This window comes from Lynx rufus, unplaced genomic scaffold, assembly GCF_022079265.1.
Source record: "Lynx rufus isolate CCGP_SWC_20201006 ecotype Redwood Valley unplaced genomic scaffold, mLynRuf1.p SCAF_13, whole genome shotgun sequence".
In the NCBI taxonomy this organism is placed as follows: domain Eukaryota; kingdom Metazoa; phylum Chordata; class Mammalia; order Carnivora; family Felidae; genus Lynx; species Lynx rufus.
The window spans coordinates 4703262-4723494 of NW_025814827.1; the positions used below are offsets into that span (position 1 = coordinate 4703262).

At 36.6% G+C, this 20233-nt stretch overlaps 1 protein-coding gene across 2 annotated transcripts in view; it reads right to left on the reverse strand.

The window, feature by feature from the left end:
- ARIH1 (ariadne RBR E3 ubiquitin protein ligase 1) overlaps positions 1-20233 on the reverse strand; it is a 119802-nt gene that overhangs the window by 7636 nt on the left and 91933 nt on the right. For both annotated transcript variants that reach the window (XM_047074839.1, XM_047074838.1), the window contains exons 6-11: positions 16608-16674; positions 14722-14828; positions 12677-12719; positions 12087-12158; positions 7874-8004; positions 4258-4315 (exon numbers count right to left, since the gene is read on the reverse strand). In XM_047074839.1, coding sequence (XP_046930795.1) covers positions 4258-4315; positions 7874-8004; positions 12087-12158; positions 12677-12719; positions 14722-14828; positions 16608-16674 — 478 coding nt within the window. The remainder of the gene's footprint in view (positions 1-4257; positions 4316-7873; positions 8005-12086; positions 12159-12676; positions 12720-14721; positions 14829-16607; positions 16675-20233) is intronic.

Here is a 20233-nt window from a genome sequence, read left to right on the forward strand (position 1 = left end):
CTGATGAAACAGTATAGGAATTTAGGCTAAAATCAGGAACAAACAGACATCTCTTGCTACCTTTTGTTATTTAATACTGCTATGAATGTCCTACAGCCGCACTTCCCAATATGGTAGCCACTGGCCACGGGCGGCTATTTAAATTAAAATAAAAAATTTAGGGGTGCCTGGGTGGCTCAGTAGGTTAAGCGGACAACTTCGGCTCAGGTCATGATCTCGCAGTCCGTGAGTTCGAGCCCCGCGTCGGGCTCTGTGCTGACAGCTCAGAGCCTGGAGCCTGTTTCGGATTCTGTGTCTCCCTCTCTCTGACCCTCCCCTGTTCATGCTCTCTCTCTCCCTGTCTCAAAAAAAGTTAAAAAAAAATTTATAAAAAAAAATAAAAAATTTAGTTTCCCTGTGCTCAGCGGCTACCAAACTGGACAGTGGTGATAAAGAACATTTCCATCACAGGATGTTCTACTATTCTGCAGTATGCAATAAGTAAACAAGAAGCATCAAAATTTTAAAGTAGAAAACAACAGAGAGGCAACCAGACATCATACAACTCTTCATATAATACAAAAGAAAATATCCAGCATCATCAGGTAGGTGCCCCCACCTCACTCCTCAATTGAATCTAAATTCAAGTTGTCTAGAATTAACCACCAGTTTCAGGAAATACAGGAATAAAAGAACCTATTAATAGTTAACCTATTAAATGATATCAGGGAGTTACAATCAGCAAAATCCAGAATGTGAAAATTTTTACAGGACAAAAATGGCTTCGTTTCCTTAACAAATAAATAGTAATGGGCAGGGAGGGGGGCAGGGGTGAAGAAGAAGGAATGAAATACACAGAGATTAGACAATACTCAAAAGATATCAACCAAATCCAAGTTGGGAACCTATATGGATCCTGATCTGAACTATAAAAGAAAATTTATGAGATAAATAAAGACATGTGAACACTGGATAGTTAATACTATTTAAAAAGTAGTGCTTTAAAAAACATATAATAAATATATACACAAACACAACAATGGTATTGCAGTTATATTAAAAGTGTTTTAAAGGGGAGTCTGGGTGGCTCAATCAGTTAAGCGTCTGACTTTGGCTCAGGTCATGATTTCCCTGTGCTGACTACTCCAACCCTAGAGCTTGCTTCAGATTCTGTGTCTCCCAATCTCTGTCTCTCTCTCTCTGCCCTTCCCTTGCTCCCTCCCTCCCTCCCTCCTCCCTCTTCCTCTCTCAAAAATAAAACATTAAGGGGCACCTAGGTGGTTCAACTGGTTAAGCATCTGACTTCAGCTCAGGTCATGATCAGATAGTTTGGTGAATTCGAGTCCCACATTAGGCTTTATGCTGACAGCTCTGAGCCTAGAGCCTGCTTCGGATTTTGTGTCTCCCTTTCTCTGCTCCTCCAGAACTTGTGCTCTCTCTCAAAAATAAATAAACATTTAAAAAAGTAAAAAATAAAAAATAAATAAAACATTTTTAAAAATAGTTTTAAAGATACATAAAGTATTACCAAAGAAACAATATCATATCTGGTCTAGATTTGTTTTATGTTATTTATCAGACTGCAAAAACAATTCAGCTTGGTCTCTCCCATTATACTGTAAATCTCTAGAGACAGACTTTTTAAAAAGTAATACTGTTATCTCTAGTGCCTAACATGCAGAAAATGATTAATAAATGCTTGTTAACTGCAACCACTATGAAAAAGTTTTTTTTTTTAACCACACATATATTATTTCTTTTCTTTTACTATCACTTCCTCTTTCTCTCCTTATGCCTTAGTGACTACAAAGGGCACAGATGCTACAAGGCCTTATGGTTGCTCTCCTGCTTAGAAATACTAACTCTGGGGCCACCTGGATGGCTCAGTCGATTAAGTGTCCGACTTCGGCTCAGGCCGTGATCTCACGGTTTGTGAGTTTAAGCCCCACGTCAGGCTCTGTGCTGACAGCTTAGAGCCTGGAGCCTGCTTCGGATTCTGTGTTTCCCCCTCTCTCTGCCCCTCCCATACTGATGCTCTGTCTCTCTCTGTCTCTTGATAATAAATAAACGTTAAAAAAAATTTTAAAGAAATACTAACTCTGAACTACTTAATTGGCCAATCACATGATCCAGTATCATACAACACTGAAACATCTCAAAAAATCTACTCTTACTATTCAAGAGTCAGGTAAGTACCAAATCAATGCTTACACACTGGAAAATTATGCCAATTATATTTAATCATTATTAGATTAAAAGCAATATTAACGTTGGGGCGACTGGGTGGCTCAGTCTTGGTTAAGCTTCTAACTCTTGGTTTCAGCTCAGGTCATGATCAGATAGTTTGGTGAGTTCGAGCCCTACATCATCAGGCTTTGCGCTGACAGTGCAGAACCTGCTTGGGATCCTACCCGCCCCCTCTCTAAATAAACTTTAATCTGCTTGGCATTTTATCCCACCCTCCAAAACCAACCACTAATATTTCAAGCCTGTCAAATTTCCAAAATTAAATGGAAAACCTAAACTACCACATTAAAATATATAATGTTATAGGACTTGACTTAAAATCTAATTTAATACTTCAATTAATTCTAAAACAGCTTCCTACTAAAATATCTCTAAAATATAGCATGAAAGAAAACTCATACCACCACTACAAATAAGACCAACTTTTAATCAAATTCCAGATTGAGAAAATGCAATGAGTGACCTTAAACACTTTGGGAAAAAGTCCAAAACAACAAACCTGACTACCTAGAACAGGGGTTGGCACACTGTCCTGTGAGCCAAATCCAGCTGCTGCCTGGTTCTGTAAATAACTTGGAACTCTGTCATGCCTACTCATTTGAGTTTGTGGCTGATTTAGCATTACAAGAGCAGAAGCAGAGTTCAACACGTGTAAGAGAGACCATACAGTCTGCAAAGCTGAAAACATTTACCATCTGCTTCTTCACAGAAAAAGTGTACTGACTCCCCTGGTCTAGAAAATAAGAAAATCCAAATATCCACCACAATCAGCACCATGGCATAGTATGTTAAGTCAACAACTTTCTACAATGCAGGTACACGTTTCCAAGGCACTCAACTACCATCTGTGTTCTTTCTGGACTATGTGCCAACCTTCTAGCACTTTTTAAAGCTACAACTCCCAGTGAACACTATATCAGAGTACTGGAGCAGGGAAAAGCAAAGAAAAGGCCAGATGCGTGTGCAATGGTATACTCCATTTTGGGGGACACGGCTCCCACTAAATAAACAAAGCCACTTGTATAAAGTCTTTCTCTGTACACCCATAGGATCAGAAGATTCTAGTTTTTTTTTTTTAAGTTTATCTATTTATCTTGAAAGAGAGAGAAAAGTGTGAGTGGGAGGGGGCAGAGAGAAAGAGAGAGAATCTCAAGCAGACCCCTACTGTCAGCACAGAGCCTGATGGGGGCTCGAACCCACAAACCATGAAGTCATGATCTGACCCGAAGTCAGACACTTAACTGACTGAGCCACCCAGGCTCCCTTAATTAGAAATAAATTTTAAAGGAACATTTAGGAAGGAAGGAAGGAAGGAAGGAAGGAAGGAAGGAAGGAAGGAAGGAAGGAAGGAAGAAAAAACATGTTTTGGGTGACATCTTAAGCAAGGAAAACCATTTGAAAAGAATATTTTTGGGACAACAGGGGAATTTCAATATGGAATAGATGAAAATAAGTAAGGAATAATTAAATTCCAGGATTCTACAATTCTGACAGAATTACCAAGCTGAAAGAAGCTCAAAATGTTGATGAACTTAATTCACACCTAGTGATTGAATCCTTCTCTACAATGGTGAGTTATATATCCCTAACCAGTAAAAGGGAACTCCCCCTGAGGCAGTCCATTCTAAATCAGCTCACCTATGATCTTACTGGCTTCTTGATGAATAAGTTAAAAAAAAAAAAAAAAAAAGAATTAAATAGAAATGAGAATGCACATAAACAGCAGGAAGGCTTTTTAACAAATACTGTTCTCTAGACTCCTTGCTGGGGTGAAAAAACCTTAACAGCAAAACTAATGAAACCTGGAATTGCACAACATGACTAGATTAATCTTTTAAAAGAAAGAAACAAACCTATAAACAGGAATGTTTCCTGATAGGCATTTTGTTCTCAATGTACACAGATACGCAGTATTTACTGGGGTGTGTTTCCACAACTCTTTCAGAATTGAAAATTTCTGCTAAATTATTCCCTAATAAACACGTGATACACATTCCCATTCAACTGTTGCCTGAAAATAAATGTACTTACCTCCTGTGCATCTCTTGCTGCCTTTGCATCATCTTCATTATAGCGGTTACAGTTGTACCTTAAAGTGAAGTAAGAGGATTCCATAAAGCCAAAAATCAATGAGAAGGAACAAATAACAGAATTTTAGCCTGGATTCAGAGATTATCTAGAACCAAAATTCTCCTTTATATAGATAAACTGAGGTGTTTAAAATGCCCAGAGTTCTAGAATTCCAAGACAGAAAAGAATTCCAAGTGTTGTTGGATTGAACGAACCCCCATCTAGTGTTGGAATCCTCTAAAGCTGTATCAGTTCTCTACTTCCTGAACTAGTCCATTCCAAATCGGCTCACCTGTAATCATTAGAAAGCGCTGTCATTCTAATATTCCATTTCCTGACTGCAGTCTGAACTTCTAACTTAATTTCTGAAGAGGTCATCTTATTTCCTAGGTTGTCTGTTATTTAGGCTAAGTATTCCCAATTTTTCCAGTTACTTACCTTCTTATTTTAATAAACCAAAGAGAACCAATAGTTCATGGAATACTATGTAACAGATGCTGTGCTATGTCCTTTACATGGTATTATAACTTACAAGAATCATTGAAAACTGAATGATACACAAAATGAGAAGCAGGGGAAATGTGCCCAGAAGACAGCTCAGAGTGAAGATGGACAACAACGGCAGTTCCCTTGTCCTGATTACTCTACCTTTGCTTTTCTGGGAGTCTACACTATGGGAACAGCTGATAGCTACCTATCACCCACTTACAAAGGACTTCAAATGTACTGTCATATTCAATTCCTTGAACCACTTTATGAAATATGGATTATTACCCACATTGAACAGATGAAGAATTAGGCTTTGAGAAGGTAAGTAACACACTTAAGGTAAAATAGCTAGAGTTTCAGAGTTAAGAATTAAACATATGCCTGTCTGCCAATTGAGGGCCATGCTCTGAACTGGTGACTATATTGTTCACATGCTGTAGTTCTTGTCTTCAGAATCTTAACAGTAATCCTTTTAGGTCTAAAGGAAGAATTTTGAATTTACTTTAAATCTTGTTAAACTGGATTCACTGTTCTAGCTTGCCAAGTTTCCCAGGATTTTAATGGTCTATATATTTAATATCTTTCTGTGATGTTACCCTGAAATGTAGGCAAGATTCTCTTATTAGTTTAAGAAAGTCATCAGTAAAACTGACCAGAAAAGTAGTACACAGTTTACATGAATAAAAAAGGTAAGGACAAAGCCTTTCATTCAACACATCTTGGGGAAGTATTTCATTAGGAAGAAGGAAATCCATTACCTGTAACTGCAAGAAACAGTCACTCAATTAATCCCAAATATCCTTGTGTGTGTTCATAGCCTAGGCCACAAACTTCTCAGCTCACACCAAAATACCTTGTTGAGATTCACAAAACGTTCCCTAATCATCATCCTAATAATACCATTTGATTCTGGGATTTCATGTAAGAGAAAAGTTATGTGGTTCATATGTATTTCATGGAATCAATCACAAATTTTGGAAATTTGGGATTACATTTTGTCTGCTTTCAGTTTTTGGTAGCTCTCTATTTTCCATAGCTACTCAGAAATAACCAACAATGGCTCACTGATCTCATCTTTAAGTTTTTAAAGTAACCCAGACCATAATTCACTCAAGTCAGGAGATACATTAATTTCCTACCAGCTTGGGTTATAATCCTCTTAGAAAAAATTACTTAATTTAGCCCAAATATTGGCTCTCCTTGCCCTCTACTGGTCAACTGTTAATACCTCTTCTTCTTATCTAATGTAATATCCTTAAAAACTTTCCTTTGGATATTTTTTGGATATTTTTAAGCCTCAACTCATTTTGTAATCTGCCAAAATTATTAAGGACTTGAAGGCCAGGAAAGCAAACAATTCACCTCTACTTCTAATTCAGATGATGGACAGCGCTACTTGGAATGCTATTTTGAGGATTCTGAGGCATTTTCAGATTTAAATAAGGAAGCACAGTATGACTCATTTGCAATGTTAGCTATGGGTAAAGGCAAGACACAGGAAACATTTCTGACAACTTCGGTCCAGGCCGTTCCTCATCCTCCTGCACCCAACATTTGTTCTGTACTCTTTTCAGTTTTCAAAACAGCTTCTTTAAAATTTGAGTTATGATCCAAGATTTCCTTACACACAGAAAAAGTAACTTAAAAAACGTATTTTTAGTAACTCTTCTCCATTTATTAGGCTTTGTTTGTTTAAATATACTAGAGTGGATTTAGTTTCTGAGACAGTCTAATTCTCCAGTTTGCCTTCTTAAAATCTAGAGTATCTGTCAGGCTAAACCCCAAATACCTTTCTTGGATTTGACAGTGGCAAAATCACATTCTTTACTTCTACATAACCAATTAGTTTTTACCTAATTCAGAATTAATTTCAGACAAGTAATCCCTCTCACTATTCCTCTAACTAATGAAACTAATGAAAGTTTCAGTGAAACTAATGTAAGTACCAATGAAAATAAAGAGAGACTTGCCATTGTCTTCACGAGACCCTCCTCCAAACCTAAGAGATTTCTTCCCCTCTCATTCACTCTTTACAAAGCAGCCACGATTCTGACGTAATGTATGTAAAGCACATTAATACAAAGCCCTCTCATCTAAATTACAGATCTAATCAGGCCACTCCCCACTTAAAAGCCTTCTGATAATGTCCAAACTACTTTAGGTCTCAGTCTACTTTCTCTTTTCCTATGCCCTACAACGTGTAAGGGGCCACAAACTGAACTGCCAATAAGTAACATAAATTAGTGAAACGGGCCCATTTGTGTATTATAACAATCAGAAATACTTTCATTTTTACCAGGTGTGCTAGCTCCCTTCTCTCAAAACTCAAGGCATCATGATTCTAACTTGCATTTTCCTGAACTGGTAAGATATATGCACAGAACAAAGATATGTATCTACTAAATGTGATACCACCTTCTAAATATGGTGCCATCATGCTACATACAAATGCCCTGAAGATTCAGTCTTGGGGAAATAAATGTATCAAACTGGCAAGTTAAGACATCATCTAAGGGGCTATTAATCAATTCCAGATGACTGCTGCCAAGCAGGAATACAGGCCTGTTCTTATATTTCCAAAAGAGGCTTATAATATGGATTGCACTGGGCAATTTTCCAATTCTTAAAGTTTGGGACACATTTTTTGTCTAATAGTATACAAGAGTAAGTAAAACACAACTGCAGGTTAGGTTCTACCAACAGTCTCTTAGTTTTCAACTACTGCCTAGACAGACATATTAGACAATGCAACTCTTCTCTAAATTAGTCATATACTTTCATATCATTCTACCTTTATTCATGCCACTCCTTTTGCCCTGAACGTCTTCTCTACCAACTTCCAACTAATGAACTTTTACTCTCCCTTAAAATTCACATCAATTGGTACCTTCTCTGTGAAATATGCCTAATTTAGACTTCTCTCCAGACATCTTGCCTGTCTGTACTTTTAACGATGATCACACACTGCATTCATTTACTTAGCTCCCAAGTTAGATGGTGACTTCCATGAGGTAAAACCTTAGTCACAGTATACGCATATATTACATACTTATGTGAACATTTTCTCCCCTTCGTTTCCCCAACCTACCAGGCAGATCCATGTGGTTCCCAAGGGCCAAGACACACCCAGCAAAACTCTGCTTTACAGTTCTGGTTACGACACACCATGTGATTACAACCGCCATCCTTTTCAATTGTGACATGGCATTTGGGACATTCCTATGAAGAGAAACTATAAAGTTGGTGTCAATGCTACACTAGGCTGTATTACTATCACCGAAGAGAAGCCAATTCTGGATTCGGTTTATTTTTAAATACCACATTTATTGTTATTAATACATGTAAAGCACTCAGAAAAGTGTGGAATACAATAAGTACTACTGGAAATGAGCTATTATCATTACTGGCTTTGAAGATGTATTATACAAGAGGGGTGCCTGGGTGGCTCAGCTGGTTGGGCGTCTGACTCGGCTCAGGTCATGATCTCACAGTTTGTGAGTTCGAGCCCCGTGTCGGGCTTTGTGCTGACAGCTCGGAGCCTGGAGCCTGCTTTGGATTCTGTGTCTTCCCCTCTCTCTGCCCCTCCTCTGCTCATGCTGTCTGTCTATCTCTCTCTCTCTCTCTCTCACTCAAACATTAAAAAAAGTATTAAAAAAAAAAAAGGGATAAGGAGTATTTAAACGATGGAGGCCAACACACAATTTTATACCATTAGTACCCTGCTCTACCCAAAATGGTTAAAACATATTTTTACCTCCCAGAAAGCATTAGTAATGAAACAATAAGTCTTGTCACTTAAAACAGATGCCCACACCTTTGAGAAATGTATGGTTGAAATCAATATTTTTGTGCTCTCTAAAATTATGGTAAAGATAACTCATGTCACTTAAGAAAAACCTTTCTGTGTTGTTAGGGAACAACTTTAATGTGTTCATTAAAGTCCCTGAATCTTTGAATATGCTCTATAAAACTAGTAGTTCAGAATAGGGCAGTTGTATTTTCACTAAGTGGTTCATTTAAACTATAGGCCTCTTTTTGCATCTAGAGAAATCCCCAAACCTCTAAACCTCCAAGATGCTTAAACCTCCAAGATGTTTAAAGTAGGGAGTATAGGCTTGAATATGTTTGGCTTTGTTTAGAGAGATTTTTGAGGAAGAATGACAATTAGTAATAACAAAATTATCTGCTTGATAATTTTGAGATAAAACTGGAGTTTTTTTCTCTTGAGTGATTTCAGAAGCTTTTATTATTGTTATTAGCTCCTTGAACAAATTTGCAGATTATTGGGGGACCTCGGTGTCTCGGGTGAGCGTCCGACTCTTGATTTCGGTTCAGGTCATGATCTCATGGTTCATGACTTTGAGCCCCATGTTAGGCTCCATACCGACAGTTTGGAGCCTGCTTGGGATTTTCTCACTCCCTGTCTCTCTATCTGTCTCTCTCTCTCTCTTTCAAAAATAAGTAAACTTAAAAAAAAAAATTGCAGATTATCAGTGGTATCCTAACATATTGAGAGCTTGGTTAATTGTGACCAAGAAATATAGAAAGAAACATTTTATTTTATTTTTTTAAGAAATGTTATGTTTTAATGTTTTTTATTTATTTTTGAGAGAGAGCGTAAATGGGACAGGTGTGAAAGAAGGGGTGTGTAGGGGGACAGAGGCTTGAATTCAGGAACTGTGAGATCATGACCTAAGCCAAAGTTGAATGCTCACCCAACTGAGCTATCCAGGCACCCCAGATACAGATATTCTAGACCTGGAATTTGCTTCTTGAGAAAATGTGAAATATATTAATTGATTTCAAAGATTTGATTTAAAATGTATAATTAGAAGTTACCATATTGACCTATTTAAAATTACTATAGCTTATGGGCAGGGTAGTGTTATTTCACAAAGGTCAAATTGTGAATCACTATAAGGATTATCAGTAATATAATGGGTGATACTCCCCCCTTATGGGAGTTACAGGCATCAAACTAATGCAGGGAAATAGAACCTTTATATCTTATTCATAGTTTTATTAAAATTAATGTTTGATTCTGTGGATTTTCCAAAAGGAAAAAAGCAGTAGACCTGCTGTAGGGTAATAACTTTAGCTCACTGGCAACCAAGAATATGACACAGACTTGGAAAAAGCCATGATCTCTGTAGCACAGTTGTAAATGGACTACAGTGAAAAGAATTTAAAACAAGGGTATTTGAGGGGCATTCGACTGGCTCAGTCAGTGGAGCATGAAACTCTTGATCTCTGGGTTGTGATTTCAAGCTCCCTATTGGGGGTAGAGTGTACTTAAAAATAACAACAACAAATAAATAAGTAAAACAAGTGTATCTGACAGAAGAAAGTTGGGAGACTCAGTAGCCACAAAAAGAATTTATCAGTCTTACCAATCCCACTGACCTTATTCTTAAGGCCAAATTGCTTGGGTTTGAATTCTGACTCTACCATTGCTACCTGTGTGATCTCAGACTAGTGTTTTTATTATTTTTCTCTTCCTTAGTTATTCATCTGACAAAGGAAAATAGGAATAGGATCACTATAACGATTATGAGTTAATGCATATAAAACAATGAGAGCAAACAGTATACAGGAGTACTCAATAATTATTTCTAGATGATATTGGAGAGTGTATTTACATGAACAAATGTTTTACCTCCTGTAAAACTAGTATTACTACGTGTATGGTTAAAAGTGCTTAATGTTTTAGTCCCCCATCCCCAATAAAACAAATCTTTTAATTGCATGATACATCTTTTTTTTAATCTTTTTTTTTTTAACATTTATTTATTTTTGAGAGACAGAGAGAGACAGAGCATGAGCAGGGGAGGGAGAAAGGGAGAGAGAAAGGGAGACACAAAATCCAAAGTAGGCTCCAGGCTCTGAGCTGTCAGTACAGAGCCAGATGTGGGGCCTGAAGCCATGAACCACAAGATCATGACCTGAGACAAAGACCCTAAACAACTGAGCCACCCAGGGGCACCTAAACACTCCTTATTCTTCTAATTGTCCTGTGATTGAGTGATGGAAAGCTCTAACGCTGGTCAAACAACTCAGTATTCATTAAGCATCATCTAAGACAATACTAAAAATGAATAGCCCATGAATAACCCTATAATCAAGGGCAAGCCACTTCCAATATAGATAGGCTATAAGGCTGAATTAAATAAAGACTGGCTATTTATACAATTTCTACTAAGAGATTGCTGGGTACACAGCTGGGATTCAAATGTATGCTTATTATTTAGTGCTAAAAAAGAAGGGTGTTCAAAACAACTTCCATTTGCAAGACAAAACATCTGTCTAGGGTTAAAGAACTGGTCCATGGTCATAAAGACATGAACAATCTTGAAACTAGTATCCTGAAACTAATATCATGAGCAATAATGTACCTTAAAAATAAAAACAAAAAACCAAGGGATACCCATATTATCTCCAAAATCTCTATTTCTCAGGAGTCAAGTCTCTTAAATCATATTTTAGCAATTTAACATGTTAAAGATGTCAAACATGTGAAGTCCAGTGCAGCTACATAAAAAAAAGTTATTAGTCAGTTACTCTCAATACTGCTCTAAAGAATGACTCCGTAAGGAGGGGCACCTGGCTGGCTCAGTCAGTACAGCATGTGACTCTTGAACACAGGGTTTTGAGTTCAAGCTCCACATTTGGTGTAAAGATTACTTAAAAATAAAATCTTAAAAAGAAAGAAAAAAAAAAAAAGACTCCTTAAAAGTTAAACCCTGGAATTTTTTTAAGGTTTATTTTATTTTTAGTAACCTCTAAACTCAACATGGGGCTTGAACTCACGACCCCAAGATCAAGAGTTGTGTGTTCTACTGACAGCCAGCCAAGCACACCAAACCCTGGGAGTTTTTAAAGGCAGAAATGTAAATTTGCCTAATAAAACCAAGCTAGGTGGAATAAACTCTATATACTAAAAGGCAGGTAATAACAATATAAAAAAGCATCATCAAACTCTCAGGTAGAAAAACTGTCAAGCTTCTTCTTCTATAGGAAACTGTGTCCTAATGGACAAAAATTTCCAAAGAAGAGTACTATACTGCAGTATAGTGCTCAATAAAATAAACTCAAACACTAAAAATAGGCAATCATTCTGGAAAAACACAAACAACCAAAACCCAAATCCCCAAAACAACCAAAAAACCTCCAAATCTGAACTGAGGAAAAGGTAAAACAAGTTCCCGTCCCTAATTAGGAAACTTACTTGTTTTTGCTAATGCCAAGGCTCCTATGCTTATCACAGTTTCATTACCAAGAGTTTACTGAAGGGAAATACCAACCTTTGTGTTGGCTGCAATCCAGTTAGAGGTCTCACTGTCATCATCACACTTTTTAATCCATTTCTTTAACCACTGTTTGAAAACAACAACTGTTAGGGTACAACAAAAGACTTAAGAGAAAGGATAGCAAATTACTTCAACATTTAAATACAGTCAAGCTTACATTTAAAAGGCAAAGGACAAGATTATCACTGGATTTAATTCCTCTTAAACCAAGGGACTCTGGTAGTTCTCATATCCAGTGTATATAAAATCAACCAAAGGAGGATTTTCTGTGGCTGAAGCCAAGTGAGGAACCTAGAGCTTGATGAGAAGCCCGGCTCCAAGATGTATTATTCCCCTTCGTAAATTACAAAGTCTGCTCAGGGAGGTGCCTTAACCACTGTTAATCCTGATAATTATCAGGAGCTGACTTATTTGTAAGGAATGCTTTATGAATACTTGTGACAATCATTTGAAATAAAAAGGAAAAAAATACAATTTTCTATCTACAAATGGATAACAAAGTTGTGGGCCCCAGTTTTCAGTCATCAAGTCTTAGAACTGCTCTATTGTATTATTTAAAAAATGAAAATGCCAGACAAACTCACCTTACATTTAACAGGATCGTGCCAATTTTCTCCACAGTTAAAGCTGTTAAGTGATAGAAGAGTTAAAAGAATTAAGTCCTACCTACTGTTAAGTCAGTACACAAACAAACCCATTTCATGCTTTATAGTTCCTCAGTGGTTTCACTGTTTTTAAAGACTAGCAAATACAAGAGCATGAGGCAAGTTCATATTATTCTACAGATTATTTAGAATTTAGCATTAGAACAGCATGTATTGTGGTATGTGCGAGAAATGAAGAAATGATTATAGCCGTGAAGACATGCTATGATGACAACTTCCTAAGAAAGGACTCTCTAGCCACCAAACTGTTAAGACAAAAAATTGAGTTTAGCGAGATCTGTATTTTTCTGATAGTTTTGAAAATGTATAGTTCCATGCTGTAAACATTCTTCAATTGAAACCAAATAATTTTCACTAATTTAAACTTAAATTTCAACCAATGCTTCATCAGTGTATATTAAATCTCTTACTTAACACCCCAAATGAAGAATTATATAATTTAATCCTAATGCACAGTGAGCAAACAGGTCACATCTTTGCATGACACAAACAAATGAACCTCAGTCTTGTAGAGAGAAAGTTTACCAAGCAAGGTGTAAAACAAGAGTGTGGCTAAACACTCTCTAAGAACACATGAATTGTTCATGCCTTTCTGTTTTCTAGGCAAATGTGGTGTATACATTTGCTAAAATAAAGTATAAATTAAGAATAAATTCAAATGCTTATTAAAAAAAACCCCCCCCGCTGAATGGCTGATTTTTTCCAGGAATGCCAAAAATCCTTTGTAAATGAGAGGAACAAAGTGCTATCAATTTAAATGAAGTCAAATATAATGGTTACTTCTGGAAAAGAAGATGGTGAATGGGATGGAGAAGGGAACAAAGGAGTGTCAAATGAATCTGTCATTCATTTGACAGATTTCTTAACAAAAACAAAATACTTTGCTTAAAACTGGGTTAGTAGCTACTAAGTATTCACTGCTGTTATTCTCTATATTTTGGTCTGTATACAAGATACTTCATACTAAAAATATGTTTTAAAATACATATGAAATCAGACTCCACGTCTTATTTATAGGGTAAATTCTACATTAGAATGTATATTTAATTTTTTTACCAAAATAGCATGTATTTCACACATATTTAATCTCTGTGAGGTTGTTACCTGCTCTTTTTGAAAATATTTAGTATTAACGACGTGTAAGTCTAACTCTATAGTTGCTTGCAGAGAAAAAAAAAAAGAATGGTATGGAATACCAATATAATGTCTATCTGCTAGCTCTTAGAGCTACTTGGTTTGATGGGTTTCTTGTTCCTAAAAGATCCACCAAGGAAATGGAAAATTATCTTAACTTTCTAACATGAATATGCTGTATTGGAAATTCTCTGTTAAGTCAAATCTAGAATTCAAAGACCAAAAGAGCATGCTATACACTCCAAGAACCAAGGTTACCAGGAAAGGTGGGGCCAGAGAAGCCACAGGAAAACTTTTGGTGAAAACGCACATGTAATCAAACATGTTTTATCTTTCCAAATTTATCAAGGCATATTTTCTTTCTAGAAGTAAGATTTAACTTGTCAGAGTAAAGGAAAAATAATCCTGTTTATTTTATTTCCTAAGAGATAACTAGAAAACAGAGCAAGAGCCATAAAGGAACCAAATATACCCTGACAAAATAAATAGTCCATCAGAAATGAGACGAACTAAGTTCTTACCCCAGATCTACAAGTTTGCTCATATACTAGTTCCAGCAGAGCACACAAGAAAATGTGATTATAGCTGCTTCTTTTCCCATAAGAAAAAAGAGCAACTAGGAAAGAAAAAATTACTGAAGATGCGACCTTTTAATCTAATTCTTATTTAAAAGAAATATACACTATCTTAAATCAACATCACCCACCTCCCTCCCTGAGGTAAAAAAAAAAAAAAAAAAAAAAAAAAAAAAAAAAATTCTATTATTTTTCTACCAAGAATAAACAGAACAGCTATGTGTACTATTTCAATTTAGTAAGTCACTTGCTTACCAAAACTGGCGCCCACATTTGCAGCGAACAGGTTTAGCATCAGGATATTGGACTTTAACAACATGGTGGCAATCTGGGGCAGGACACCACTTCAACAGTCGATTGCACTGAAACCCAAGTTAGAAAATAAAAAACGATGGCAAATTAAATCACGATGTAAGATTTCCTAGCACAACAAGCAATTATTTACAATGCTTCCCTAGTGTGGCGGCCAAAGACAGGGATGATGACAGAAGCATATAAAAGCCTGCCTCCAATATTTAGTAGTCTTCTACAGTAATGCTCTCAGATGCACAGTTTTTCCAAGATCTCTCAGAGACTTGGTTTTACAAAATATGCATAAAATATGGTTCTATCTTCAAAATCCTACCCACAAACTTTAAAATAATTACCCATTTGGGGCACCTGGGTGGCTCAGTCGGTTGAGCATCTGACTTCAGCTCAGGTCATGATCTCACGGTTCGTGAGTTCAAGCCCTGCATCAAGCTTTGTGCTGACAGCTCAGAGCCTAGAGCCTGCTTCGGATTCTCTGTCTCCTCCTCCCTCTGCCCCTCCCCTGCTCATGCTCTGTCTCTGCCTCTCAATAATAAATAAACGTTAAAAAATTTTTTTTTTAAATAATTACCCATTTTATTAAGAAACATTGATTTGTTTATGGTTCTACTTCAGGGTAATTTTCAAAGATGTAAGGAAACAAGATGAACTCCTACTCAGGGAAGGAGGGAAGGTATTTAAAGATTTTATTATTTTTTTAAGTAATCTCTACATCCAACATGGGGACTTGAACTCACAACCCCAAGATCAAGAGTTGCATATGCTTGCATGACTGAGCCAGCCAGGGGCCTCTCCCCCTTTTTACTTATTATTTTTTTTTAAGTAATCTCCATGCCCTTCATGGGGTTCAAACTCACAACCCCGAGATCAAGAGTCGCATGCTCTATTGACAGGACCAGCAAAGTGCCCCAGGGAAGGTGTTCAGATGTTACAGAATATACATGTAATTTCTTTCTTTGACCATAAAAAAAGTCTTCTAAGAACAAAAGTCAGTTCCTAAACCATGGTAGATTGCATTTTAGTTCTTAAAAAAAAAGTAAAACCTTTGGGTATTTTTTTTTATCAGGAAACAAAACAGGGTTCAACTAACACTCCACACCGGAATTCAAGTTTACTATTTAAAAAATATGTTATTCCTAAAATATGCTGTTTTCTAGAAGATCTGACCTTCAGTTTAATCCCTAAGTGAAATAAATATTACTATGTAGAACTAAAATACCAATTTACACTGATGATCTTATACAGAGGCTGGCAAACGTCTTCCACAAAGAGCCGGAGAGTAAAAATTTTTGTCTGGGAGGGTCAAAAAGGGCCTCTGTGCAACTACTCTATCTGCCACTGTGGCACTAAAGGAGTCATAGAACAAATGGGCTCATCCAAATAAATATTTACCAAAACAGGCAGGCCATAGTTTGCTGACCTGTTTCTGATAAAAGAAAGACATTTGATAAAAACAAGTAACTATAGCTCTCTTTATTAAAGTTTACTGGTAACAGGAGCTAAAACAAGCAGAGATATAGCAAGGTTAAACTGCCAGACATGATTAAACAAGTCATTAACAGTCAGCTACAATTTTTTGCTAGGGATAAAGGAAGAATACTGTAAAAATAATTTGATCACCACAGCTCTAGATCTATGAAGAGACACCCACTTATTGGTCTGTCACACTCCTTTGAGAATACAGGTTAGGTATGCTTCATGAATGAAGTCCATAATCTAAATTTATGGTAAAGGTCTTTCTTACTATCAAGAGAATTTCATACAAGAAAAAATATTTTATTAATAAATAATTCCGCTTATTTAAAAAGGTAACCTGAAGAGAAATCACTTACCTCTACAAAGCTATTTGTTATTAAATGTTGATACTTTAATTTAACTTTCGAATCTGTGATCAGGCGCCTGAGAACAAGAATAAAAATAGTTTATTAGGATGTTTTCAGCCAAGAGTATTTTTCCACATTTACAAAATAAAATTTCAATGCTGCAGCTCTAAAAACTACCCTAAACTGACTATACTCAAATGCATATAGACTATCAACAAATGTAACTGTAGAAATCAAGACAACAATCTCCAAGTTTCTGTAGTTTTATTTTGGTAGACCCCCGATTCCCATGTTTCCTATACACGAAAGTCCATTTTTACCCACTTTATTACAGTCTGATGACAGAGTAACTATTGCCAACTTTAGGCCCTTTTCAGAGTATTCTTACTCTGATATCTTGCCTTAGGACAGCAATTCTCAGCTAGCTTCCTTCAGACCCCTCCCAAAAATCAGTGTGTGAAATAAGAGATGCTGACAGGAGTGTTAAGAAATGGATCCAGGTTTTGCTATATATAAATTTAAGGGCCTTCTTCTGAGAGCTGTTAGTAATTTACCAGAAATGTTTACTGACTGCAACGTGGCTTCCATTATGCACCTAGAACACTTTATATATTCGTAACAATTTCTAGAACTCATAGTAACCCATCCTGAAACTTAAGTTTTATTAGTCTTAATGGTAAACATTCCCGTGTTTAAAGAAAATAGTTAAAACAGAAAGAGTTAACCACTGACAAAACCAGTAAAAACTATCAAACACAAACACAGTCTAACCTCATTAAATATTTTAAACAAACAAAAAGGTTTTGTATAATCTGGCCCCATCAAATTCTTGAGCTTCTATGGCACTGCTTGCCTTCCACAAGACCCCACCCTGTACTGTTCCTCTTTCAGCATACTCCTGTCACATCTGTATTCTTTCAACAGAATTTGGTGAGTATTGGAACAGAATTCTGGTGAGTATTGCCCTTCTTCAGGGGCTTTTGCATACAGCTACCTCTCTTTAAAAGGAAAGAAGAATATCGTGGTGGGCTCTGAATTGGAACAGCCTAGCTTTGAATACTGTTTTACAACTTACTAGCTATGAAATGAGGGTAAGCTCTTTGACCTCTCCATTTCTCAGTTTACTCATCTGTGAAATGGATAGCAGAAATGAGGAGTTGTGAACTAGAACAGTGCCTGGCAAATAGTAAACACTCAATAAATATTAGATGCTATATTATTATTATTTTTTAACTCAGCTAAGAAATATCGTTACTCACAGAAAAAGGAGGCTTTTTCTGACAATTACCCACACCGGTTCCCTCTCAGCTCTCATGGCACCTAACACATACCCCCTTATTAAATCTGTCATAATTTTTATTAAAAAGTTATCTGTATAATGTGTTTAATATCTGCCTTTATGCTCTCTTATCCCCAATCAAATAATAAACTCCATAAAAGGATCCCTTGTGTCTAGTACACTGCTTGGCCTACAGTAAGTGTTCAAGAAATTTTTTTTTAAGTTTATTTTAAGAGAGAGAGAGAGAGAGAGAAAGTACGAGTGGGGGAGAGGCAGAGAGAGAGGGAGAGAGAATCCCAAGCAGGCTCTGCACCATCAGCGCACAGCCCAACATGGGGCTTGAACTCACAAACCAAGAGATCATGACCTGAGCCAAAACCAAGAGTTAGACGCTTAAGCGATTGAGCCACCCAGGTACCCCAATAAATATTTTCTAAATGAGTAAACCTCCACATTTCAGAGATGCTAGAACTGAGGTCTAAAAATACTTAGTGTATTTGGTGATTCCTCAAAAGGCTAAACACAGAATTACCAAAGGACCCAGCAATTCTATTCCTAGGTATCCAAGAAAATTAAAAATGGGTGTTCAAATAAAAAACTTGCACACAAATCTCCAAATAAAAACACAAATGTTTTGAGGCACCTGGGTGGCTCAGTCAGTTGAGTGTCAAACTCTTGATTTCAGCTCAGGTCACAATCCCACACTCAGTGTGGACCCTGACTGAGATTCTGTTTCTCTCCCTCTGCCCCTTTACCCTATTTGCACATGCACTTTCTCTATCTCAAATTAAAAAACAAAAAAACAAATGTTTCCACAAAAAATGGAAATAACCCGAATGTCCAAGAACTGATGAATGAAGAAACAAAATATGGAATATCCATACAATGGAATACTATTTAGCCATACAAAGGAATCAAGTACTAACACATTCTCCAACATGGGTGACATGGATGAACCTTGAAAACATTATGTTAAGTGCAAGAAGCCAGAAACAAAAGATCATATGCATTATGACATTTAAATGAAATCTCCAGAATAAGCAAATCCGTACAGACAGAAAACAGATATGTGATTGTCAGGTTCTAAGGGAAGGAGGGAATGAGGAGTGACTGTTTAATGAATATGGGAATTCTTTTAGGGGTGATGAAAATGTTCTAGAATTAGATAGTGATGATGGTTGCATGACATTATGAAAAGTATACTTTATTACTATTTAATGTTTATATTTATTTTCTGAGAGAGACAGAGACACACACACACACACACACACACACACACACACACACACACACACAATCTGAAGCAGGCTTCAGGTTCCGAGCTGTCAGCACAGACCCCAACGCAGGGCTCGATCTCTCCCAACCACGAGGTCATGACCTGAGTCTGACACTTAACTGCCTAAGTCACCCAAATGCTCCCCCTTTTTTTTAATGTTTACTAAATTGTATACTTTAAATAGTTAAAATGGTAAATATGTTATGTGAAATTTACATCAATTTAAAAAAAATAAGAATGAGATCCAAAGTCAGATGCCCTGATTTACCATTTTTAATTTCTATTATACCACAATGCTTCTCTGATGTGACAAACCCCAACAATTTTTTTTAAGTTTATTAATTTAGGGGGGAGCAGAGAGAGAGGGGGAGAGAGAGAATCCCAAGCAGGCTCTGATTTCAAGAACTGTGAGATCAGGACCTGAGCCAAAATCAAGAGTTAAGATGCTTAGCGGACTGAGCCACCTGGGCACCCCCAGTGATTTCTTATAACTGATCTAGCTTACCTGGTTAGAACAAAGGTCAGCCATAGTTACTAGGGCAAGGTTATTAGTTAGGTCTGTTATTAGGTTATAGTTTATCTTGTGATAAAGAAAAGTAAGAAAGTGATCTTGAGAAAGCACTCTCAAGAAAACAAGCATTATCCTGGCTATTAATAAGCTAACTCTCTTGGCAAAGACCTACTGCCATCACTTATGTTGGAAATAGTTATTATGCCAACTCTCATGGTGGAAGGCAACTCTTTATGAAGGTAAACATAATGACTTCCACTGATAGCCTATTATACATTCTAAGCACAGTGTCAGATGCTTTTAAGTACCCTTAAGTTTTGGGATAATTCTGTTTTTACAAAAGAGATAAGTGGACAGCTATCCACAAGAATTTTTTTTTTTTTTTTAGTGTGCCAAGTAGTAAACCATGCCTTCTGCTTATATAGCACGATGAGTAAATCAACATTATGCTTCAATTCAGGATTAGTGATAAAATATTTTTCTATAATATGGGTTTTTTCTCCTGACAGACATACCAATTATAGACAAGTATAAAGAAGGAAATAAAAATCACCTGTAACTCTATCACT